The sequence below is a fragment of the Epinephelus fuscoguttatus genome, linkage group LG3, assembly GCF_011397635.1.
Source record: "Epinephelus fuscoguttatus linkage group LG3, E.fuscoguttatus.final_Chr_v1".
Lineage (NCBI taxonomy): Eukaryota > Metazoa > Chordata > Actinopteri > Perciformes > Serranidae > Epinephelus > Epinephelus fuscoguttatus.
The window spans coordinates 48,306,585-48,333,368 of NC_064754.1; the positions used below are offsets into that span (position 1 = coordinate 48,306,585).

The 26,784-nt window shown below is 41.6% G+C and overlaps 1 protein-coding gene and 1 long non-coding RNA gene across 2 annotated transcripts; one reads left to right on the forward strand and one right to left on the reverse strand.

The window, feature by feature from the left end:
• Positions 1 to 3,314: 3,314 nt before the first annotated feature.
• LOC125886602 (uncharacterized) lies at positions 3,315 to 3,732 on the reverse strand. The gene is made up of 3 exons (XR_007449055.1): positions 3,713 to 3,732; positions 3,487 to 3,522; positions 3,315 to 3,408 (listed from the first exon to the last, which is right to left on the reverse strand). It is a non-coding gene; the product is annotated as an uncharacterized LOC125886602 (long non-coding RNA).
• A 13,615-nt stretch (positions 3,733 to 17,347) lies between these two features.
• Positions 17,348 to 25,630, forward strand: LOC125885642 (uncharacterized). Its single transcript, XM_049571313.1, has 4 exons — positions 17,348 to 17,678; positions 23,223 to 23,419; positions 23,639 to 23,798; positions 25,497 to 25,630. The coding sequence occupies exons 1-4, from the start codon at positions 17,348 to 17,350 to the stop codon at positions 25,628 to 25,630; spliced, it is 822 nt and encodes a 273-aa protein (XP_049427270.1).
• The last annotated feature ends 1,154 nt before the right edge of the window (positions 25,631 to 26,784 follow it).

Below are 26,784 nucleotides of genomic sequence, written 5' to 3' on the forward strand. Positions count from 1 at the left end.
TGCTTTAGCCATATCTTCCTTGGGTCTTCGGCTTGGGGAAAGGGAAAAATTCAACACCACCTTCAACACTTTTTTGGTATCAGGTGTCAGACTTGCAGGTACCATATGCACACCACTTCGGCATATTAGCTTCTTCTGAAAGCTTGACGGACCTCTCGGTTGCTACACACGGTTGCTAGCGTAGGACTGGACAGTGACTGATAAATGCAAATGTTAATATAATAAAACCATTAACATACCTTCTGTTTTCCTCTTGGTCTCGGTACATTTCAGACAGGATAATCCAGTTCAATCCAGTTCTGTTCGCAGGCTTTACAGTACTTAGTAGCTACAGCCTCTCTTCTTTCTCTCTTTTGAAATACTTGCTTTTACACACACACACACACACACACACATACATACATACATATATATATATATATATATATATATATATATATATATCCCACATAGCAGACAGGTCTGGGCCAGATCTGGTGTTAAGCCGGCACTGCTGGCTGACTGACCATGGCAAGTGGTATGTCAGCCGGATGTGGGCCAGATCTGGCAATGATGGCACTGTTTATATGATGGCATGCCACATGTGGGCCGATTGTGGTTTGGTTTATGTGGCCCATATCTGTCCATGCCACATGTGGGCCGTTTGTGGTTGAGCTTATGTTGCCCATATCTGTCTCATATGAACAAGCACACGTTCTCTTGTGTGAACCACAAAGAATTGCTAAGTCTTTTACCTTTAACATGTTTTTCTGGTGTCTCACTACTGGTGTCACACACCACCACCCCACTTCTAATTCAATTTAGTCAATTAATTTAAATTTCAATAAGCTTTATTGCCATGAGTGTAGATTAACAATATTGCTAAAGCCATTACAAATTTACAAATAAGGTACAATAATAAAATAATTACATAATTATAAATAATCTTTTAATAGTCTTTCAGAGTTTATAGCAATTAAGTGCTCCAACACTGACAAAATACCTTTATTTGTCAGAATTGAATGAGTAATAATTAAAATAGATGGCACTTGCCTTACCAATTCGCATTTGAGTAATTAAATCTCTCACTATTCTAAAAAGACTGTCCGCTGACCCCTCCCTGACCCAACTGTATCCGTCTGCAGTGTGCAAGAGAGGGGCATAAACAGTAAGGGGCGTGTCATGTAGTATTTAAATTGAGGGTTAATTAAGTTTTTGTTTTTATCAGGATGTTTATTGATATTATTTTACTTTTTGCAGGACATGCATAAATTATAAAAATACAATGCATAAATGCATATGTTCTAAAAAATAAAATATATAATAAATACAAAAAACTTTTCAAAGCTTCTTAGGTTTGCCACAACCTGGCTCTTTTACTCAAATAAAATGATTTGAAACAGAAGAAAAAATGGATGAGGTATGTTTGTCAGTATTATCAGTTGTGTAAGTGTGGTTGAGGGTTTGTGGTGAGTGTCATGTTGGATGCAAAACCAAAAGACAAAGAAACCAGCTTATAGCTGGCTCAGAAATGCCTCAGAGGAGCGGGCTCTTTGCAATTTGTTTTTGAAAGCTTGTAGCTTCTCCATTGCCTCCTCTGATAGGTGTCCCATCAAGTGATTTTCCATCATTTTGAATTCACTGTCAAAAAAACCCCAAACATTAAATGAAAGGTTTCAATTAGATGTTGCAATATACTTTAATGTAGATGAAAATGTGTATATTTCATTACACATTGTATGTCTATCATCAATTCTTTATATATTAATCTTACCATGGTTCATATTGTGGGCCCCTTTTGAACCTGGCCACAGCCTCTGGCACTGTCAAGGTGTACCTCTCAACCAAGGTGTAGACTGTCACCTAGACAGGATGATTGACATTTGTTAAATTAAAAAACAGCCACAACTGAATGTAGCCTTTAATTATGTTCTGTCCAGTTTGATATCACACCCTTATGACACTGTTAGAGTGCAAGAGGCTCTGTAAGATTTGACAAAAGGAAAGAAAGTAATATTCTACGAATGCGGGTCTGAATGCTCTAAACCATTTTTGTCATGCACCCCACAAGCATTAAAAATTGAGGAAAGTTTTAATATTACACATCTGTATTGTTCCATTTCAAGGTTCTTTCATCTACAAGTGTGAGGTGTGATATGAAAAACCACTATGTACAATATTAAACACAGTGCCAATATTTATAAATGTATGTAAAACAATCATGTCATACTTCTGGCAAAAGGACGTCAACGATGAAGGCAACCCGATCTGTCAGCTGTCTTGCTCTTGGCGTTTCCCTTCTGACCAAGAACAGGAAGGAGACAACTTGGTCAAGTTGTTCATCCTCAAAATAAAGGGTGGGCCTCTCCTTCCTGTGCTCCCATGGTGACAGAAGATCCCCGGTTATGATAGCCTGAAAACAAATAGTTACTTTAGAGGATGGTGAAGGTCGATCTTGATAGTGCGACCTGTGACTTCAGATTCCTTTTATTCAGATAAAGGCTTTCAAATTGAAATGTAGCTAATGCTATGGTAACTAGGAAAGCACCAGAGAGTGCAGACCTCCTTTTTTCCCAACACAGCTGTGAGCAGTCCTCTGCCTTAGGGCTCGGCCCCTAATTACAACCCATATATTTAGCAAGTAGAACATGACATGTTTTCCGGCCACCGGATGGTGCTATTTTCATTCATTCATTCATCTTCTAACCGCTTCATCCTCTTGAGGGTCGCGGGGGGGCTGGAGCCTATCCCAGCTGACATCGGGCGAGAGGCAGGGTACACCCTGGACAGGTCGCCAGACTATCGCAGGGCTGACACATAGAGACAAACAACCATTCACGCTCACATTCACACCTACGGACAATTTAGAGTTATCAATTAACCTGGTTCCCAATCTGCATGTCTTTGGACTGTGGGAGGAAGCCGGCGTGCCCGGAGAGAACCCACGCTGACACAGGAAGAACATGCAAACTCCGCACAGAAGGGCTCCCACACCCGGGATCGAACCTGCAACCCTCTTGCTGTGAGGCGAGAGTGCTAACCACCACACCACCGTGCCGCCCGCTATTTTCACCGTCTCATCAGAAATTGGAATTGCTGCTGAGGCTGTCAGAAATAGACTTTTATTTTATCCACTTTGCTTCAACTGATCACCACCAAAATTTTATCATCTGATCCTTGTCCCAATATCCACCTTTCCTGAAAATTTCATCAAAATCCGTTCATAACTTTTTGAGTTATTTTGCAGACAGACAAACAGACAGACAGACAAATGCCAGCGAAAACATAACTTCCTTGGCGGAGGTAATTATCTCTTCATGCTGATATACTTACCTCAAGGTGTTTCCTTGCTGAAGTGCTCCCCTTCATCCAGTGTACAAGGTCAGCACTATGAAGCTGGCGCACCCGCTGTGCCTCTTGTACCGCTTCCTGTTATTTCAAAATACAATTCTCACTAATAATCTTACAAACTGTAGGTCAGTAATTCTTGGATGGCTTCTCACTAACCTCCAGCAACTCTGGGTTGTCCTCACATTCATTAATCTAGATAGATATATAGACATAACATAAAATAAGACAAACATACAATCCACAATGAATGTAATGATTAACATGTATATTTTTATGTTGGAACATGGCCTTAGCGATGCACACTGCTATGTTAAATTAACAAGAATTGACCATTTGACATATTTATCTGTTAGTGAATGATCAAATTATCTGTTCAACTTACAACAGTGAAGTCAAATGGTGCACCAACAATGAGGTACCAGGTATACTGCAACAGAAACATTACATAGGTTACAGTATTGATAATATGTTCAGCAAATTTTAAGCTTATGTTATCGTAAGTTTACCATTATCATAAAAATGGCACAGTCATTTCCATGTGTCTGTTGGGGAAGTCCCTGAATAATGAGAGTAAAACAAATGTCATAATATATCAAATACAACTTCTTAATAAAACAGATGGCACTGCTTTGATGGGACAAGTCAGGGCATATGGGTGTGTATATTAATGTGGACAAAGTTCAGACATTAGTGTGGGAGCACAAAAGTTCTGCATTTAAGCAACTCGCTCTCGCCCAGCATATATGGTTACAGTATCCGCTGCAGGCTGCCCTCTTACTAATGACACAGCAACAGAATGATCCTGTGATACTTGATTCCCATGAAAGCAGTAGTATCTCCAGATGAAATAGTACAATGTTAAGGACATTTACCTCAATGTCTTGCCCTGTTTTCTCAACCCAGAGACCTGTTGTTCATAAAAAAAAATCAGTATGACAGACTTAGATATGTGCAATCAACAACCTGACAACAACTGTAGAGAAATCAATGGAACATGACTGCCATCATCAAGCTAACCAAACTTGCCAAGTCAGGGGAACGTGACTGCCTTTAAAAATAAAACAACAATGTAGGCAAACATGCAAAAAAGTTTTCCTGAGATTTTACAACTGAAGGTATAGAAGGAGAAAAAGATAATTGGGAGTTACCGTATTTTCTTAGTTAGTGCCAAAGACAGTAATAAATGTAAATAAATCTCAGTTGTAAAATCACAGACCTTAGTCAATCAATCAATCAATTTTATTTATAAAACCCAATATCACAAATCACAATTTGCCTCACGGGCTTTACAGCATACGACATCCCTCTGTCCTTAAGACCCTCACAGCGGATAAGGAAAAACTCCCCCAAAAAAACCCCTTTAACGGGGGAAAACAAAATGGTAGAAACCTCAGGAAGAGCAACTGAGGAGGGATCCCTCTTCCAGGACGGACAGACGTGCAATAGATGTCGTACAGAACAGATCAACATGATAAATTAACAGTAATCCATATGACACAGAGAGAGAGAGAGAGAGAGAGAGAGAGAGAGATGCAGGTAATGACAGTAGCTTACAACAACATTAATGAAAGTAATAATATTATAGTTATAGTTCTGGTTACTGCGGTACAATATGTTGAAAGTATGTATTAATACCTGGCAGTATACATGTGTGACAATAATCATATGTGTATAATAACAGAAGAAGTATGACTAATGACTAATGATGGCAGCAGCAGCAGGAGGCATCTGGCGGGACCACGGCAGCACAACCACACACGTCACGCTGTCCAGGCACCGCTGTGATATGAGTTAATCTGAGAGACAGTGGAGCACAAAGGCTCCGGAGAAGAAGCCGAGTTAGTGACATCCAGAATGGCTGGGTTAGCAAGATGCAGTAATAGGATACGAGAGAGAGAGAGAGAGAAGGAGAGAAGGGGCCCGGTGTATTATAGAGGGGTCCTCCGCAGACTAGGCCTAAGTCAGCCTAACTAAGGGCTGGTACAGGGCAAGCCTGAGCCAGCCCTAACTATAAGCTTTATCAAAGAGGAAAGTCTTAAGTCTAGTCTTAAATGTGGAGACGATGTCTGCCTCCCGGACCGTAACAGGAAGATGATTCCACAGGAGAGGAGCCTGATAGCTAAAGGCTCTGGCTCCTGATCTACTTTTGGAGACTTTAGGGACCACGAGTAACCCTGCGTTCTCAGAGCGCAGTGTTCTGGTGGGATAATATGGTACTATGAGCTCTCTAAGATATGACAGAGCTTGACCATTTAGAGCTTTATAAGTTAACAGTAGGATTTTAAATTCAATTCTGGATTTTACAGGGAGCCAGTGCAGAGAAGCTAAAACAGGAGAGATATGATCGCGTTTCTTAGTTCCTGTTAGTACACGTGCTGCTGCATTCTGAATTAGCTGGAGAGTTTTTAAGGACTTACTAGAGCTACCTGATAATAGAGAGTTACAATAATCCAGCCTTGAGGTAACAAAAGCGTGGACCAATTTTTCTGCATCTTTCGGGTCAGGATAGGCCTAATTTTCGCAATATTACGCAGATGAAAAAATGCAGTCCGTGAGGTTTGCTTTAAATGAGAATTAAAAGACAAATCTTGATCAAATGTTACTCCGAGGTTTCTTACGGTAGTGGCAGGGGCCAGAGCAATGCCATCTAGAGAAACTATGTCATCAGATAAAGAGTCTCTGAGTTGTTTGGGGCCAAGAACAATAACTTCAGTTTTGTCTGAATTTAACATCAGGAAATTGGTGCTCATCCAAGTTTTTATGTCTTTAAGGCAATTATGGAGTTTAGTTAATTGATTGCTTTCTTCTGGCTTTATTGATAAATACAACTGAGTATCATCCGCATAACAATGGAAATTTATAGAGTGATTTCTAATGATGTTACCTAAAGGAAGCATATATAGAGTAAATAGGATTGGTCCGAGCACAGAACCTTGCGGAACCCCAAAACAAACTTTGGTACGTAAGGATGGTTCACTGCGAACGTCAACAAATTGAAAACGATCAGATAAATAAGATTTAAACCAGCTTAGTGCTGAACCTTTTAAGCCAATTAAGTGATCCAGTCTCTGCAGCAGAATTTGATGGTCAATTGTGTCAAACGCCGCACTAAGATCTAATAAAACAAGTACAGAGACGAGTCCTTTGTCTGAAGCAATCAGAAGGTCATTTGTAATTTTAACTAGAGCTGTCTCAGTGCTATGATGCACTCTAAATCCTGACTGAAATTCCTCAAATAAATTATTATCCTGGAGAAAATCACACAGCTGGTCTGCGACTACTTTCTCAAGGATCTTTGACATAAAGGGAAGATTAGATATTGGTCTATAATTGGATCTGGAGTCTAATAATGAGATAAACGCGGTAGCCAGGGAGTCATTATCAACGTCGACATGAATGTTAAAATCACCTACAATAATAACTTTATCTGATTTAAGAACTAAACTGGATAAAAACTCTGAGAATTCAGATAAAAATTCAGAATACGGGCCAGGAGCACGGTACACTATAACAAATAAAAGTGGCTGCGAGGTTTTCCAGGTCAGATGTAAAAGACTAAGAATGAGGCTTTCAAATGAATTATAATATAGTTTAGGTTTAGGACTGATTAACAGGCTAGAGTTAAAAATGGCTGCAACTCCCCCTCCTCGGCCGCTGCCTCGAGGAATGTGGGTATTATTATGACTGGGAGGAGTGGACTCATTTAGACTGACATATTCATCTTGACACAGCCAGGTTTCAGTGAGACTGAGTAAATCAATATTATTATTATCTGATATTAATTCGTTTACTAATACTGCTTTAGACGATAGAGACCTGATATTTAACAGTCCGCATTTAATTCTCCTGTTTTGTCTTTCTGTCACAGAAGAGGTTTTAATTTTTATGAGGTTGTTATGCACAACTCCTCTTTGTTTAATTTTAGATTTAGATAATTTAGGCGGTCGGGGGACAGACACCGTTTGTATAAACCTATTAAAAATATGGCTGGGTAACTGAACTAGAAGCTCAGAGAGGCGTTTAGGACTGCGTCTCCGAGTCCTGGTCTCAACTCTGGGTTGTCAGGGAATGCCTTTGACTAAATGGAAGTACACTGCATGGTTTTTGCCTTAAGAAACTGCGATAACCGTCATGTCCAAAGCCCTGTTTTTTCATGCGATATTGGGAGTCATTGAACAGAATTTCTTTCTGCATTGGCTTCATAACCTGGAGAATAGACGAATTACAGGGAGGTTATAGATAGTAATGATCAGACTCAGTCTTGACAAAAATGTTGTCATTACAAAGCAAGAAAAAAAAGGTATATGAATAGTAGGAAATAAGGGGCATTTGGAAAGCATATGGAGGGTGAGGTGAAGGGTAGGACTAAAAGAGGGGTAAAAATGACAGCAAATTATGGTGTACATACATTTCATAACCACGTGAAGTTACACTTATAACAATAATTTCTATTTCAACCCTACAGCGGAACACAACACTACTGTGCCATAAAGCGAAGGAAAACCCTGAGTGAGCCTGTGGAGGACAGTTGTTGACCATGTTACAATGAATGACGTCATAAATATAAGCTTAAATACACAAACGTGAACTTACACATAAAAGGAAATGCCCAGGAACCCAAAGAGGAATGACAATGGCATCCATTTCTTGTGAGTTTACCTGAACAAAAAGCACATTTACATATCCATTCTGTTATCTTTTTATACATGGCAAAATATACTTATGGGCAAAGACAGTGAAGGGTCGCAGCTGGATGGTGGGAGCCACGTTAGGGGTGTATGCAGGTCAACAAAATGAACAGATTTCCCCTGAAAAAGAATACATTCAAAATTAACACAAGAAATATGTGATCCAAAGAGAGGATTGACACACAGTGAATAGGCTCCTAAGGCCCAATGATAAACTATCATAGCATAACTTGACTATTTAGGCCAGTGAGCACTGATAATTTAAGTTGCTGCACTAGACCACGCTGAAAATAATGTATTTGAATTAGCGGGTTACTATTACAGCTGAGTCACAATTTCCAAGTTATTTCTGGCTACACTAACAGCCACAATTTCTAGCTTTGATTTATCTACTTGGGTCAACATTTTAGGATTGTTGTAGAAAAGAAATATATACGTTGCATGTAATTTACCAAACAGGCAAATAACCCCCTCTGAAATTCAATTCATAACGTTACTTTATTAAAGACACATCTCAAAGAGAGGTCCATAGCACCATAACAGCAAGTCAAACAAATTAAAATTTATCTTATCTTGCTAACGTTACCTTGTTTTGTTCAGTTTACACAGCAAAGGGCTAGCCTCGTTCTGTCTGCCCAATAATATTTAATATTGTTGATAAAATATATAGCTTCCTTGCTAAGTTCATCACCCCGGGTAATACTATAACTATGTGCAGCAATTGTATTAGTGTAACATTCACTAAATAAAATAGACGGACACTTACAGTCTGGATACGATCCGCCACTGTTCTTGATAAGCTGTGAGAACTCCCTCATTTATTTCCTTTATTTACACATCACACCCCCTACTCGTTCCGCCCACTCTACAGGTTACGCAGACCGCAGACAGACCCATAGAGACAGACGTCTCTCCCCTGACAATGACCAACCAATCAATCTTATCCTTCGCTCCCATTGGCCAGCCCTCAACATGCGATCCCGTTTCCTACGCTCTCATTGGCTCTAGGTACTTTCTGTTGAAAGGAGCACGAACAGAGCCGGATGCGCCGCTTTGAGCAGCAGAAAGAGGACGGAAAACAGAAAGAAGAAGCAGAAAAAGAACGGAAAAAAGAAAGAAGAAGCAGAAAGAGAACAAAGCTGAGGTGAGTTTACGGTTTTATTTCTGTACAGAACATGTTTGATTAAGAAATAACTCGAGAGTTTAGGCTGCATTCCATTTGAACGGGGAAGCTGGAATTTTCCGAGTTTCCCATGTCTGTTGAAGGAAAACGTCACTCACTCGGTGCAATGTACGGTTGCTAACTAATTCAACTTGGCGACTTTCTCGCTAAATCTGGCGACTTTCTTTGTCAAAAGCGACTATAGACAAATTTAACGACTTTTTCTGATGTTATTGGAGACTTTTCTGGTGTTTTGGAGACTCTGGCGTGAAAGCAGATATCATTCTGCAGTTAATGTCCTCAACGGTCAGCGCGTGCTGCCGTGAGCCCCCCCTCCCCATCCCCCTCACCCTCACCGGCGGTCAGTAGCCTCGCGCAGCAGTCCCAGCTGCAGTCAGAGCAGAGATGAGACCCATAGACATATACGTAGACGCCGCATCGAGTGGGTTTGCCCGCTGCTGCGATACGTCAACGTCACCGCCATATTGGATGTGGCAAGGCTGCGCTGTAAACTAATACAAGTGAATGGACTTAGTTTCATAAAGCGCCTTTCTACAAAGAAATTTACGTGAATGCCTCTCGTTTATTCATTCACACACACACACTACCTCGGCACTACCTTGTTCTTTATAGCTGATGTAAGGTGAATCGCTCCTGTGTGGGACCAATAAAGTTCTTATCTTAGCCATCTGAGAAGATCAAATACATTGTTTTTGGTGCCTAACTGTTTCCCAAGTATATTAGTGTGTGTGTGTGTGTGTGTGTGTGTGTGTGTGTGAATGAATAAACGAGAGGCATTCACGTAAATTTCTTTGTAGAAAGGCGCTTTATGAAATTAAGTCCATTCACTTGTATTAGTTTACAGCGCAGCCTTGCCACATCCAATATGGCGGCGACGTTGTCGTACGGTTGAGTGCTCAATGCGGCGTCTATGTATCTATGTCTATGATGAGACCCACCAGACGCCATTGACTGCTGCTGCCAATTGGAGCGACGTGCCATTTTGGTATAGTGCCATTCGCTCCTACAGTGCATTACGTCTATAGAGGAATGACATGTTTGCACTATAAAAGTGATCATAAATCGATCAATTGTCAACATATATTCATGCGGGTTGGTTGTTACAAACGTCAGACATGGAGGACAGACAGGCAGCCATAAAGAGAACAAAAGGAACGCTTATATCACTATTATATAATTAATATTGCTATTATCATAATCATGTTATTATTATTATCAATATTATTATTATCAATATTGATATTATCATTGTCATTTTATTATTATACCACTATTATAATTAATACTGCTATTATTATCATGTAATCATCACTATTATTATGATTAATATTGCTATTATCTTTAGTATTATTATTATTATTATTATCATTATTAATAGGTTCCAGAAGATTGTCTGCTGAAAACATTAAGTAGAATTTGTATTTGGGTAGTAAAACCGGCATTTTTAAAACATCCAAGCATCCTGTGTCATAGCTACATGTGTGACGTTTTTAACAAATCAAACCGTTTGGAAATCGGTCGAAAATTCAGTGAATATTTCTACTTTAAGATACGTCTACATCTACTCCATAGATGTACACTCCTGTCCATGCCAGCCCTGTACCAAGATGGCGGCGCTTTAGGCACGTCCCTCCACAGTCAATGCAGCGTCTACGTATATATGTCTATGAGACCCACACCACTCTGTGTCCAGACTGCAAATGAATCGCGCAGGGGCAAAGCCGCCACTGATCCCGCCCTGGCTTACAGAGTGGGATGTAAATGTAAATGTTGTCAAGGTAAAACCCTCTAAATTTATAGAAATGTTATAGTTATGGCAAAAAAATTTCATGATTTACTGTGACTTGTTGTAGGCTTCTACATGGAGCATAAGGTTAGAAACTAAACCAAACTTAAGAAAACTCAAAAATAAACAAATAAAGTAAGAAAAAAAAAAACCTTCAAACAAATCCAAGTAACTCTGCCCAAGTGTCTCTTTTGGGTCCCAAGCCCGGATAAAGGAGGAGGTTTGGACGTAGAGCTAACAATTCCACCACGGTCTTTTTATTAAATTTGATATTCTAACATTTAACAATGCAGGACAAAATTGATTTATGTAATGTGGGTCTAGACAAAGCATTGAAGTCATGAAGTTATTTTGAGAAGTGATGACTTACTTCAAAGGCAAAATAAAAAAACAAACAAACTAAGAATCAACAGACAAAAGTTCATTTGTTGTTCTGAACATATTTAGGGTGTTTTATCCTCACTTTTTGTTTCTTCCCTGACATTATTCCTCTCTCCTACAGTGTCTATTACAATTACATGCAAATTGACAATTATGCAAATTAGATGATGATGTCATTTAGCGACTTCTAGTGACTTTTAGGACAGCCAATAGCTACTTTCCTTACTGAGGAGTTGGCAACACTGTTGCTAACGGAACAGTGAGCGAGCTATTGCTTTTTCATATTTTAGGTTGTAATAGTCTGTGGGACATAGATAGCCTCTATGCTGGAATTCTATATATATGTAAAAACAATATTGGCCTAGTTACCAGGTTATAGAAAGGAGTGAAGCTAACTCATTGGGCTAGTTGCATGGGCTGTCGAGTTATAACTACAAGGCTAAGTTGCTAGCGTAAACTGTAAAAAAAAAAAACATAATTGGGTTTATATGTAAAACATATGTGGCTTCTTAACTAGTTTATTTTGAAGTTGCTTCAGTATTTTATATTTATTTTACTTATATTGCAGGGCTGTGCAGGCTGGTGTAGACAAAAAGAACATTTGCATGATCATGATGGCAAATCATTAAAAATGGCACAGACATCTGTAATCTAATGCAGTGGTTCTCAAAGTGAGGTCAGGGGGTCCACAGCAAAAGTTGTAGCATCAAAATCAGCTGATCCACTTTAACCCTGTTTTATACTTTGGATAATCAATAATAAGTAGGTGTTCAAGGTCACAGCACATCACATTGGATGCTTTGTGAGCTTGTAGATCTGTTATTTTTTGCAAAATTATGAGAAATCTTAAAATTTGGAACAGTTTTGAAAATCGTTAACAACACAAATCATCTGGGGGTCTCTGGCACAAAACCTTTTCAAATTGGGGTCTACTGCCACATGCATATCAATAGGCCCGTTTCCACTGAAGAAGTTCCTGGTACTATTTGCGGGGCAGAAACTACTACATGAATGTCCTCTCGCTTGGCCCTCTCAACCGCCGTGTCTCCACTGAGAGAGCGGAGTAGGAGGAAGGTTCCTGTAAAGTTACGGGCTCTGGATGTCACGTAATTGTTGCGCGACCATTTTGGCCGGGGGACGTAGGGACGCCGTTAGCCAATAGCGGTGTCTGTAATAACTCACTAAGTGGCCCGTGAAGAAAATATTTTTTCCAGCGGATGTCTTAGTTACAACATGATTGAGCTAACTGGAGTAGTTTCATGTCGTATCCGACAATGGGAGGCTTTTAACAGATGACGTCCTGATGTTAGCTTTGATGCTTCTGTTAGCTGATGCTTCCTAGACATCGTGATTTCCCCAAAACTGAATAAATACCACACATACCAACACAAAACTGCTTTGCTAGCTCAATCATGTTGTAACTAAGATATCCGCTGGATAAGATATTTTTTTCACGGGCCATTTAGTGAGGTTTTTTTACATGGCGGCGGAAGCTATATGAATGAGCTAACCCCCGTCTGCTGAGTTTTAAAAATATCAGCTATTTTGTTGATTTCTGTTGTCGTCACATCCCTCCTTGAGTATATCCAATCAGCACCAAGTAAACCCCAAGCCCCAGGCAGGAGTCTTTCGGGGCCGTTCTGAGTACCTACCCCGAAGCAGGGACTTGTTTAGCCCCCGAACTCTGTCCTTCGGGGGTGGTTCCTGCGGTGGAGACACGCACTAACGGCTCCGGCCCCATAAATTTACCCCGAAGTTCCTGCGGTGGAAACGGGCCTAATGTGGGGGTTGTTGACATGAAAATGTTTGAGAACCACTGATCTAATATAGACTTTTTAAAAAAAAAAAAAAAAAAAAAATCTGTTGACTGTAAACAGAATCAATATTTATTACAATGTTTATCAATTATTTCTTTATTACAATTAATCTTAAATTTTCCTTTCTTGCAGGGCTGTGTTTGGGCTTGTCACTTGAGGTAGAACAGGAGTGGGCTTACAATGAGCGGAGCAATATGAGAAGACGAGCAATGAAAAAGGTACAAAAACTTGTGGAATCATTAGAAAATGAGCAGGAAAATGTAAAATATGATAGAAACGTGGAGGTAGGCTTAAATATTGAGGCATCAGGTGGATGTGAAGAGATGCACACTGATAGTGAAGAAGAGAGTGAGCCTAGTCTAACTATGGAGGCAGAACATAGGTTTGATGATTCTGATGAGATGGACATGGATCACAGAGATGCATGCAGTGAGAGCACTTCTGATTTAAGGGCTTCTCTGGCAGACTGGGCCATTGAGTTTGGCATTACCCTGATGGCTTTATCAGCCCTGCTCTCCATCCTGAAACGTCACCATCCCTTTCTGCCCAAGGATGGAAGAACATTGCTCAGAACAAAAACAACATACAAAATTGAGACTTTAGCAGGTGGAATATTTCACTATTTTGTAATACTGAATGCATTTCATAGGATTCTGGATAATGTGTGGTCTGTTCTCCCACTTTTTAAGAGCACAAGTACTCAGTTTTGGCCAATACTTGGCATGTTGCAGGGGTACAGTAAGAACCCAGTGGTGATTGGCCTTTTTTGTGGCAATTCTAAACCTAAGTCTTTGTCGGAATATTTGCAGCATCTGGTTAATGAATTAAAAACAATGAGCAGTGGGTTTGTTTTTAAGGGAAAGACATTTGTTTTGAGTGTCAGCTCCGTTGTGTGTGACGCCCCAGCCCGAGCCTTCATCAAAGCTGTTAAATCACATACTGCATACCATGGATGTGACAAGTGCCATCAAATTGGTGTTCGAATAGGTAGCCAGATGACATTCCCTGAGGTCGGTGCAAGGCAGAGAACTGACAAATGTTTTAGACAAGCCACTGATGAGGACCACCACCATGCACGCTCACCTTTCTCCAACCTTGATATGGACATGGTTGCCACCTTCCCTCATGATTACATGCACTTGGTGTGCTTAGGGGTAATGAGGCATCTACTTGATTTGTGGTTGGGTCCTCCTGGTCCATTGTGTTGTCGTATGTCATCTAGTCAGGCTTCTTTGGTTTCAGAGAGACTACTTGCTTTGAAGGACTATATTCCATCAGAGTTTGCCAGAAGGCCACGTACACTGGCTGAGAGAAACAGATGGAAGGCAACTGAACTACGCCAGTTTTTGTTGTATACTGGTCCTCTTGTACTGAAGGATGTGTTGAAGTCTCAAATCTATGACAATTTTATGCTTTTGTCTGTTGGTGTGTACATTTTAGTGAGCTCGGAATATTGTTTGAGAATGAATAACTTTGCAAACTCTCTACTGGTTTCATTTGTTGAACACTTTGGCTGTTTTTATGGGCAAGAATTTTTAGTTTACAATGTACATAGTCTTGTGCACCTTAGTCAGGATGTCAAAGTGCATGGCAATTTGGATCTCATTTCAGGTTTTCCATATGAAAATTTCTTGGGGCAACTTAAAAAAATGGTCAGGGGGCCATGCAATGCCCTGACTCAAGTGATCCGCAGGTTGTCTGAAATGGATCATGTCAACTCTAGTCCTGATCTTTGTTCTCAAACAGAAAAAGCATATAGGTTGGAACATGAAGATGGGCCAGTGCCACAGTCCACTAGTGGAGAAGTACACCAATTTAAAGTGTTGTCCATGGATGGTATGATCGTCAAACCTTCAAGGAGAGATTCATGCATAAAAATTAGGAATAAAGTGGTTTTGGTTGAAAACTTTGTTATTGATGGAGGAATAGAATACATTGCAGGCAAAGAATACACATGCAATGAACCATTCTTTTGTATATCCATTTGATTCCAGAGAGTTAGGAATATACAAAGTTTCTAACCTGTCCATGAATGTGAAGTACTTTCAGATGGAGGAAAGTGTACAAAAGTACATCAGATTGCCATATCATGATGACTTTGTTGTTGTACCCCTGGTACATTCAAATGAATCAGTGAGTCAATAGCCCCCCACCCCCACCCACCCCTTAGAGAGCGTGAGTAAAGTGTTTTAGTCTCTTCTCATATTGCTCCCAAGTTCTCCAGTTCTTTATAGATAACAAATGACAGTAACGTGAAAATGACTGAAAGTCTCTACATTTTATATAGGCAATGTATCACATTGTTATTTTTGAGAAAACTAATGAAGTGGAAGTGGTACCATCAAAGTGGGTCAGTGGAGAAGAATGTATGTGGCCACCACACAAAGTGGATGTTGTCAAGGCAACAAAAAGCCAAGAACAACCTGGAGCAGGCTGGAAACCATATCGGGTCCGAGTTATATTCACATCAAGTAAGTACAATTGTGTGGATTCTGGTACATGTCGAGACTAATCTTTGGCGAATGTCTTAATAGGCATAAGTCATCACAAACAAATGAAAATACAACACAACAAGAAACTTATCAGTCACGTTATTGAAATGTATCCATTGTGTTTGAGCTTTTTCATGTGAATAACGAAAAATTAACCATCAAGTACTTATTATTTTGTAGATGATTACAATGAGGCAAGGCTAAAGCTTCCAGAAGCTGTTGAGCACACTGACCTTGGGACAGATGGGGAGGATTCTCCAATTAAACCCAAAAGGAGAAGAATGTAAGTTATGTTTTATTTGTACATGCCTATATTTATGTGCATTTTCAATTTTAATAACATCAAGTATTTAATTAGACCAAAGAACATCCTCTTCCCCGGTGAAGATGAAGATGAAGATGAGGTGGCACATGTCTTTCCAAAAGCTAAGCCACGGAAGAAGTAAGATGTTTGAATTGTTCATTTGAGTTTAATCTTCTGCTATTGGTATGTAAAATGTTGATACAATATTTGGTTTGCTATGTCATTGCAGATCAGCTGAACTGCCTAGTGCACCAAAGATTCTTCAGGCATTTGGCCTCGATCCCCAAGGGAATGACTCTGGGGAGGAAGCTATCTTACCAACAGGAAAACCACAGTAAACCTCTACTGTTAATTAAGCAATATCACACTCGAGCTCGTGATGTTGTACTGTGATATCGTCACGGCTGTGATTGTCTAAGACCGAATCACAGCTGTGACGATATCACAGTACAACATCACGAGGTCGACTGTGATATTGCTTTTATACAACAGTTCAACAGTTAAATAAGCAAGGCTGATTAAGAAATGTTGAAAAATGTGGACAAAATATTTAATTTAAGCATTTTATTTGTCTTCTGCCAACAAAAATGGTTCCCTCAGGACTCCGCAGTCACCGTTGCTATGTAACGCAGACATGGTGCGCCAGGCACTTACTCTTTATACACATTTATCTGCACGTTTCCATTAATTGTGCAGCTGGTGAAATAAGTCTCTGGTGACTGCATGGTGGACTGTCGCTTCACAGGCACAGCCGACTCTGCCTTCTGATCTGACAGTATGTTGCTTTTCTCCAAGTCATTGAGCTCCGCTGATGAAACACTGACAAACCTGGATGTGTGCTCAGATGGATTCAGCTTCTCCTCTCCCTCATCTTCCTCTGATGACCATTCATAGTTCAATTCAAAACTTATTTTAGGAAATAAATCCATATTTTTGGCTGTTTGACGGTGGATGAATTAATTAGCCTGCAACGCAACTGCTGACCTAACTGACACTAACCGTCAGTTTTGATTTGATTGTTGATTGCAATCAGCTGTGAGGCGGAGTGATACATACACAGTTAAATAACCGTGATGTTGTACTCCAATATCGTCACGGTTTTACTGTCTCTCGACCAATCAGATTGCAGGGCAGGAACTAACTGTTGTATAATTTGAATTTGAAAAGCTATTTTTCATCTGAAAAATTTCTGGACTGCTTTGCTCTGTTTCTTTGCGTACAAGATGGACTATCTAATGCACCAGAAATCTTTATTTATTCCTCATTCCTGAAGAACTTATTCCACTTAGAAAAACACCAACAAAGGAAGGACATCCTTGCAATCCAAAACCAAAAAAAATCTAACACTAATCATGCTACTTGCAGAATGCACCATACTCCTGAGCTGGACCAGAGAGGCAGTGCGTCCCCTAGCCTGCACCAGAGAGGCCGTGCGTCCCCTAGCCTGCACCAGAGAGGCCGTGCGTCCCCTAGCCTGCACCAGAGAGGCAGTGCGTCCCCTAGCCTGCACCAGAGAGGCCGTGCATCCCCTAGCCTGCACCAGAGAGGCCGTGCGTCCCCTAGCCTGCACCAGAGAAGCCGTGCGTCCCCTAGCCTGCACCAGAGAGGCCGTGCATCCCCTAGCCTGCACCAGAGAAAGACTGTTTCCTCTGAACCACATCAACTGATAAGGAGACCACAAACCAGTCTTCATACATGTGAGTATTTATTTGTATTCATAGGCTGTGATCTGTTGTTGACTGAATACATTTTTATAAGATCTTGTCCGTGAATGTTCTCATTTGTCCAGGTCATTGTAATCCCATCTGTCCTTCTCAGAGAAGACAGATGGTTTGAGAAAGGAGTTAAGGAAATGACTGTGTTCCACAATCGTTTGTCTCTAACGACAGTCACTGGGTGTGACCCGAAACAGGCATGAGTGACTAACGACTGTGGACCACAGTCATTTGTCTCTAACGACTGTCACTCATACCTGGTTTTGTGACAAACTCTCTAACGACAGTCACTGGGTGTGACCCGAAACAGACAAAACCAGGTATGAGTGACAGTCGTTAGACACAAAAGACTGTGGTCCACAGTCGTTAGTCCCAAAACCAGGTATGAGTGACATCTGTCCTTCTCAGAGAGGACAGATGGTTGTCACTCATACCTGGTGACTAACAACTGTGGACCACAGTTGTTAGTCACTCATGCCTGTTTCGGGTCACACCCAGTGACTGTCGTTAGAGACAAACGACTGTGGACCACAGTCATTTGTCTCTAACGACTGTCACTCATACCTGGTTTTGTGACTAACGACTGTGGACCACAGTTGTTTCCTTAACTCCTCTCTCAAACCATCTGTCCTCTCTGAGAAGGACAGATGGTTTGAGAGAGGAGTGACAGTCATTAGTCACACATGCCTGTTTCGGGTCACACCCAGTGACTGTCGTTAGAGACAAACGACTGTGGTCCACAGTCGTTTTGTCTCTCATACCTGGTTTTGTGACAAACTCTCTAACGACAGTCACTGGGTGTGAGCCGAAACAGGCATGAGTGACTAACGACTGTGGAACACATTCGTTTCCTCAACTCCTCTCTCAGACCATCTGTCCTTCTCAGAGAGGACAGATGGTTTGACAGAGGAGTTAAGGAAACGACTGTGGTCCACAGTCGTTTGTCTCTAACGACTGTCACTCATACCTGGTTTTGTGACAAACTCTCTAACGACAGTCACTGGGTGTGACCCGAAACAGACATATGTGACTAACGACTGTGTTCCACAGTCGTTTCCTTAACTGCTCTCTCAAACCATCTGTCCTCTCTGAGAAGGACAGATGGTTTGACAGAGGAGTGACAGTCATTAGTCACACATGCCTGTTTTGGGTAACACCCAGTGACTGTCGTTAGAGACAAACGACTGTGGTCCACAGTCGTTTTGTCTCTCATACCTGGTTTTGTGACAAACTCTCTAACGACAGTCACTGGGTGTGAGCCGAAACAGGCATGAGTGACTAACGACTGTGGAACACATTCGTTTCCTCAACTCCTCTCTCAGACCATCTGTTCTTCTCAGAGAGGAAACAGACATATGTGACTAGCGACTGTGTTCCACATTCGTTTCCTCAACTCCTCTCTCACACCATCTGTCCTCTCTGAGAAGGACAGATGGTTTGGACAGAAAGTGAAATGACAGTCATTAGTCACACATGCCTGTTTTGGGTAACACCAGTGACTGTAGTTAGAAGACTAAGCGACTGTGGTCCACAGTCGTTTTGTCTCTCATACCTGGTTTTGTGACAAACTCTCTAGCAGACAGTCACTGGGTGTGAGCAGGCATGAGTGACTGCGACTGTGGAACACATTCGTTTCCTCAACTCCTCTCTCAGACCATCTGTTCTTCTCAGAGAGGACAGATGGTTTGACAGAAGGAGTTAGAAGCGACTGTGGTCCACAGTCCTTTGTCTCTAACGACTGTCACTCATACCTGGTTTTGTGACAAACTCTAACTTGACAGTCACTGGGTGTGACCCGAAACAGGCATAGTGTGACTGTGGACCGCAGTTGTTTCTTAACTCTCTCTCAAACCATCTGTCCTCTCTGAGAAGGACAGATGGTTTGACAGAGGATTAAGAAGCGACTGTGATCCCACAGTTGTTAGTCACAAAACCAGGTATGAGTGACAACCATCTGTCCTCTCTGAGAAGGACAGATGGTCTGTTAGTCACTCATGCCTGTTTCAGCTCACACCCGGTGACTGTCGTTAGAGAGTTTGTCACAAAACCAGGTATGAGTGACAGTCGTTAGAGACAAACGACTATTTGTCTCTAACGACTGTCACTCATACCTGGTTTTGTGACAAACTCTAACGACAGTCACTGGGTGTGACCCGAAACAGGCATGAGTGACGACTGTGGACCGCAGTTGTTTCCTTAACTCCTCTCTCAAACCATCTGTCCTCTCTGAGAAGGACAGATGGTTTGACGAAAGGATGTTAAGGCTTGACTGTGATCCTGATTATTAATCACAAAACCAGGTATGAGTGACAACCATCTGTCCTCTCTGAGAAGGACAGATGGTCTGTTAGTCACTCATGCCTGTTTCAGCTCACACCCGGTGACTGTCGTTAGAGAGTTTGTCACAAAACCAGGTATGAGTGACAGTCGTTAGAGACAAACGACTATTTGTCTCTAACGACTGTCACTCATACCTGGTTTTGTGACAAACTCTCTAACGACAGTCACTGGGTGTGACCCGAAACAGACATATGTGACTAACGACTGTGTTCCACAGTCGTTAGTCACAAAACCAGGTATGAGTGACAGTCGTTAGACACAAAAGACTGTGGTCCACAGTCATTAGTCACAAAACCAGGTATGAGTGACATCTGTCCTTCTCAGAGAGAACAGATGGTTGTCATTCATACCTGGTTTTGTGACTAACAACTGTGGACCACAGTTGTTAGTCACTCATGCCTGTTTCGGGTCACACCCAGTGACTGTCGTTAGAGACAAACGACTGTGGACCACAGTCATTTGTCTCTAACGACTGTCACTCATACCTGGTTTTGTGACTAACGACTGTGGACCACAGTTGTTTCCTTAACTCCTCTCTCAAACCATCTGTCCTCTCTGAGAAGGACAGATGGTTTGAAGAAGGAAGTGACAATCATTAGTCACACATGCCTGTTTGGGTCACACCCAGTGACTGTCGTTAGAGACAAGCGACTGTGGTCACAGTCGTTTTGTCTCTCATACCTGGTTTTGTGACAAACTCTCTAACGACAGTCACTGGGTGTGAGCGAAACAGGCATGAGTGACTGCGACTGTGGAACACTTTCTTTTCCTAAACTCCTCTCTCAGACCATCTGTTATTCGCAGAGTGGACAGATGGTTTGACAGAGGAGTTAAGGAAACGACTGTGGTCCACAGTCCTTTGTCTCTAACGACTGTCACTCATACCTGGTTTTGTGACAAACTCTAACGACAGTCACTGGGTGTGACCCGAAACAGGCATGAGTGACGACTGTGGACCGCAGTTGTTTCCTTAACTCCTCTCTCAAACCATCTGTCCTCTCTGAGCAGGCCCGATGGTTTGACAGAAGGAGATTAAGGAAACGACTGTGGTCCACAGTTGTTAGTCACAAAACCAGGTATGAGTGACAACCATCTGTCCTCTCTGAGAAGGACAGATGGTCTGTTAGTCACTCATGCCTGTTTCAGCTCACACCCGATGACTGTCGTTAGAGAGTTTGTCACAAAACCAGGTATGAGTGACAGTCATTAGAGACAAACAACCACAGTCGTTTGTCTCTAACGACAGTCACTGGGTGTGAGCCGAAACAGGCATGAGTGACTAACAGGAAACGACTGTGGTCCACAGTCGTTTGTCTCTAACAACTGTCACTCATACCTGTTTCGGCTCACACCCAGTGACTAACAACTCCAAACGCCGTGCATCCCCTAGCCTGCACCAGAGAAAGACTGTTTCCTCTGAACCACATCAACTGATAAGGAGACCACAAACCAGTCTTCATACATGTGAGTATTTATTTGTATTCATAGGCTGTGATCTGTTGTTGACTGAATACATTTTTATAAGATCTTGTCCGTGAATGTTCTCATTTGTCCAGGTCATTGTAATCCCATCTGTCCTTCTCAGAGAGGACAGATGGTTTGAGAGAGGAGTTAAGGAAACGACTGTGGACCAGCACTGGGTGTGACCCGAAACAGGCATGAGTGACTAACGACTGTGGACCACAGTCATTTGTCTCTAACGACTGTCACTCATACCTGGTTTTGTGACAAACTCTCTAACGACAGTCACTGGGTGTGACCCGAACCAGACAAAACCAGGTATGAGTGACAGTCGTTAGACACAAAAGACTGTGGTCCACAGTCGTTAGTCCCAAAACCAGGTATGAGTGACATCTGTCCTTCTCAGAGAGGACAGATGGTTGTCACTCATACCTGGTGACTAACAACTGTGGACCACAGTCGTTAGTCACTCATGCCTGTTTCGGGTCACACCCAGTGACTGTCGTTAGAGACAAACGACTGTGGACCACAGTCATTTGTCTCTAACGACTGTCACTCATACCTGGTTTTGTGACTAACGACTGTGGACCACAGTTGTTTCCTTAACTCCTCTCTCAAACCATCTGTCCTCTCTGAGAAGGACAGATGGTTTGAGAGAGGAGTGACAGTCATTAGTCACACATGCCTGTTTCGGGTCACACCCAGTGACTGTCGTTAGAGACAAACGACTGTGGTCCACAGTCGTTTTGTCTCTCATACCTGGTTTTGTGACAAACTCTCTAACGACAGTCACTGGGTGTGAGCCGAAACAGGCATGAGTGACTAACGACTGTGGAACACATTCGTTTCCTCAACTCCTCTCTCAGACCATCTGTCCTTCTCAGAGAGGACAGATGGTTTGACAGAGGAGTTAAGGAAACGACTGTGGTCCACAGTCGTTTGTCTCTAACGACTGTCACTCATACCTGGTTTTGTGACAAACTCTAACGACAGTCACTGGGTGTGACCCGAAACAGGCATGAGTGACGACTGTGGACCGCAGTTGTTTCCTTAACTCCTCTCTCAAACCATCTGTCCTCTCTGAGAAGGACAGATGGTTTGACAGAGGAGTTAAGGAAACGACTGTGGTCCACAGTTGTTAGTCACAAAACCAGGTATGAGTGACAACCATCTGTCCTCTCTGAGAAGGACAGATGGTCTGTTAGTCACTCATGCCTGTTTCAGCTCACACCCGATGACTGTCGTTAGAGAGTTTGTCACAAAACCAGGTATGAGTGACAGTCATTAGAGACAAACAACCACAGTCGTTTGTCTCTAACGACAGTCACTGGGTGTGAGCCGAAACAGGCATGAGTGACTAACAGGAAACGACTGTGGTCCACAGTCGTTTGTCTCTAACAACTGTCACTCATACCTGTTTCGGCTCACACCCAGTGACTAACAACTCCAAACGACTGTCATTAAACTGATTGAAGCACTCATGAATTTGAACACATCCACAGAGGCTAAATACCTGGGTTCCCACCATTTAGTTTGACTAGCTCTGACTAGTCTGACAGGCATGAACTGATGAAGCTTCTTGGATCAGAAGCAAAACATCTTTATAAGACTTTTAAACAAGTACAGTTGCTTTCGATTTAATCTTTTCCTGAGATTTTTATAAGATCAGATTTTTATAAGATCAGTTGTTTAATTACTTATCCACAAAACCTTTTTTCCTTCTAGCACTCCTGCGAAATATCCTCACAAATCAAGAGATGATGATGGACCAAATGAAAATCATCTTCACAACTGTCCAGGGATTAAAATCTGTAGCTGAAGAGATTGGTGTTGAGCCAAATCTGCTGCCATTAGCTGATCGCCAGTCTGTTGAAAACCTGGAGGAGCGGCTCAGAAATAGTCCTGACCTAAAAAACCAACTGGTAAGAATGTCAGGTCAACTTCCAAAAAAAAAATGGAGGGGAAAAAAAGTAGTTTATTTTACTTTGCAAATTATTACTATTGTGCTTTCATTGCATAAGTCACACGCTGCTCAGTCTACCAGACCAGTTCAGAATTTCTGCTGATAATTTCAAACATGTTTGAAAGGGCTAGGGCATGTTGTACTGCTGATCAACTAACAAGGAAATATCAATTCACAGAGAAACGCACTGGCTCTTACAGGTGGGGGAGACGTTAAAGAGTGTGTAAAGAGAGTCATGGGTGCAACCTTAACACACTCTCTGGCCAAGAATATCAACATGAGAGGACTAAATGGGAAGATTGGCTTCCAGCACCTGCAGATAAAAGATGTTGTGATCGGTAAGTTTGTCTTGAGACTTACTGACTCCCGCACAGACTCACTTTGACTATGCATTTTTAGGGGCCGGGCAGCCTAAGCTGCCAGGACCCTATTGTTCTGCTGCATGTTCCCTCCTCTTTCTTCTTCTGCTTCCTCCTCTTCTTCTACCGAGGAAGTCCTACTTCCCATGCACGAAAAATGACCAAATTTTGCACAAACGTCCAAGGTGAGATGTCAAAAACCTTAATGATGATTTTCGCCCTACCTCAACACACTGAAATGTCCGCTGCAACCAGTGGGAATCTTGTAGAAAGATCAAACCAAAACTGGATCGTTCGTCTGATCAAGACTTACAACTCTCGTGCTGTAACCACCGACCTAAATCCAACAGGAAGTGAGATATTGCGATTTCAGTGTAATATGTCATTTTTCTAAAATTCTGTCACAAATTTTGTTTTTACTCCTACACTGTTTATCCTATCGGCTTCAAACTTGCACGCTTTGCAGCTCTATCCGTGGTGAACAAAACTTGTGAATAACTTTGTCATTACTTGAACCGTTTAGATTTTATGAGCACTCAAAGGTTCAGAACACAAAGCCTCATGATGATCTCCAGAAGAACAGATAAGGGTCAACACCTCTTTAACTTGCAAATAAAGTCACATTTTTGACTCCACACACATAAAAGCTTTATATCACTGTGTTCGTAACAAATTTATCTCCGTCACGATACTTTCAGATTGACAATCGGACCCACGGTTAGGAATCAGGAAGGACTTGTTTGAGAGATTTTAAGCCCATCTTCAAGTGCTTGGCCTCTCACCCAGCTGCATGCTCTCATTAATTTGCATATCAATGGCTTCACTCTGACAGACATAAGCCTGTGTGTGTGTGTCTGTCTCTCGTCACTGACACCTGACAGGATAACATTAACAAAACTGACCAGCTCATGTGTCTCATTCTTAAACTTTCCTAAATAAATTCCTCATAGCAAATACGTGTAAACACAAGATCTCCAGCTCAAACTCTTTTGCCTCATTTAGAATTTGGATCAAATCTGTAGGTACAACTGTGCTGCAGCATGACACAATGACGTACATGTCCTGCTCAGTTTCTCCACTGAAACTAACTAGTATATATTTATGTTTACCTGCTGTTACTTATATCCTCACAGCAGCCAGTCCACATCAATGAAGCTTTCACTAGGTCACATGATTTCAAATGAATATGGATGTGTCATTTGATCATCACACATGTAAAAGTTTCATTAGGTCACATGGCTTATGTCTACAACTTTCAAATATAAGCTCACACCACCTTCATAAGAACCCTCTACTTTACATTTCATATTTGTTATACTTTTAAAATGTATATTGTGTATTTATATATTCATGTACGTACATCACAATGTGTTACACAACAAACCAGGAATAGTCACCATAGACCTTTGTCCATTGCAGTACATGGGGAACCCTTTAAATCTCAACAGTGTAAAAGAAAACATTTTGTTGTTAACTTTATATAACTTTTTTATCAGTACACTGTATTTAATTTCAATGTGGGGTTACAGAGGCCTACTGCGAGAGGCCAAGGTCCCACCCAACGCTGCTCGCAGCTTTAATTTATGGCTGGATTTACACTGCAGGTCTTGATGCCATATTCTGAATTTTTTGCCTGTATCAGATTTTTTGGAAATATTGTGTGTTTGTGTGTTTTAGCGGCTGTGCGACGAAATCGTCTGACCTCTGATGCCACAGACCAAGAAATTGAGAACAGGATAACCAAATGGCTTCAAAATGCACCAGATAGGAATGGTGGCCGAAGCGAACGTATGAGAAGAAAGGAGCAGTGATGAATTTAAGAAAGCTGAAAGGCTATGTTGATGCTGTTTGAACAAATGTTGCTGTTGTTTGAAGAAAAGACTTCCAACGTTCAGTGCAGTGTTTTAGTGTTTTTTCCCACAAATATCAGTGTTTGAACTGTTGAGGACAGTGTGCCAATGCAAAATGTGTTTTTACTCTTGCATATATTTAATATATTGTTATTTAGTGTATATTGTTTTTTAGAATAAGTTATTCAATTCAGAATAAATGTTATTTGTATGACTGAATCACCGTTGTTGAGGAATTTTTCATCTGGGCCAAATACGGCACATGTCGTTATTACATGGCTTGATTAAAGGTATACATTAGGCTGACATCTGGTGCCAGTGTTGAAACTGTTCTGGGCCAGCACAGGGCCACCAGTGTGTCTGCAGCTGGCCTCGTGCTGGCCCATGTGTGGGCCACCTCTGGCAAACCACATCTGGGCCAGCACAGGGCCACCAGTGTGTCTGCAGCTGGTCTCGTGCTGGCCCATGTGTGGGCCACCTCTGGCAAACCACATCTGGGCCACCACAGGGCCGTCATTCTTTGCGGTATGTGGGCCGAGTGTAAGTGCATTGTGTGGGCCAGAACCGGGCCAGACCAATTTTGCTATGTGGGATATATATATATATATATATATATATATATATATATATTAATTCATACAATTTTCTCAAAATATAGCAAAAATCACAGTGATTGAACAAACACTACTATTTCTGTGTGGACGTTCTGTAATTAATACCATGGTTATCGTAGATTAGTGGGGCTAACCGTTAACTTTTAGCTCCATTAGCGGTGTCTAATGGATGACTCCTGTAATTGTAATTTCATTATTCTTTGTGTATTCTTTGTAATTTCATTATTCTTTGTGTATTCTTTGTGTTTTCAAATACAAAGAATGTCTAGACCTCTTAAACTCCCACCTAGATACAAAATCCTGCAGGATACGCTAGGTGTGAAACACACCCTAGGGGGTCGGAGCCAATACCTGTGGCAGACGAAAGAGTTCAAAAACAATGGGTAGGGGCTCTGCTCCCTGCCGCAGACAGAAGGGTGTGAAACACACCGTAAGAGGCGTTCCTCGGGTATAAATGTTTAGGCTTTCCTATGCTCGGGGTCTTTTGTCATTCTGACCGCT

Coding starts and splice junctions, on each gene's coding strand:
- LOC125885642 (XM_049571313.1), top strand. CDS start 17,348: ATGCACCATACTCCTGAGCTGGACCAGAGAGGCAGTGCGTCCCCTAGC. Junction 17,679..23,222: donor ACAAACCAGTCTTCATACAT/GTGAGTATTTAT, acceptor TTTTCCTTCTAG/CACTCCTGCGAAATATCCTC. Junction 23,799..25,496: donor GATAAAAGATGTTGTGATCG/GTAAGTTTGTCT, acceptor TGTGTGTTTTAG/CGGCTGTGCGACGAAATCGT.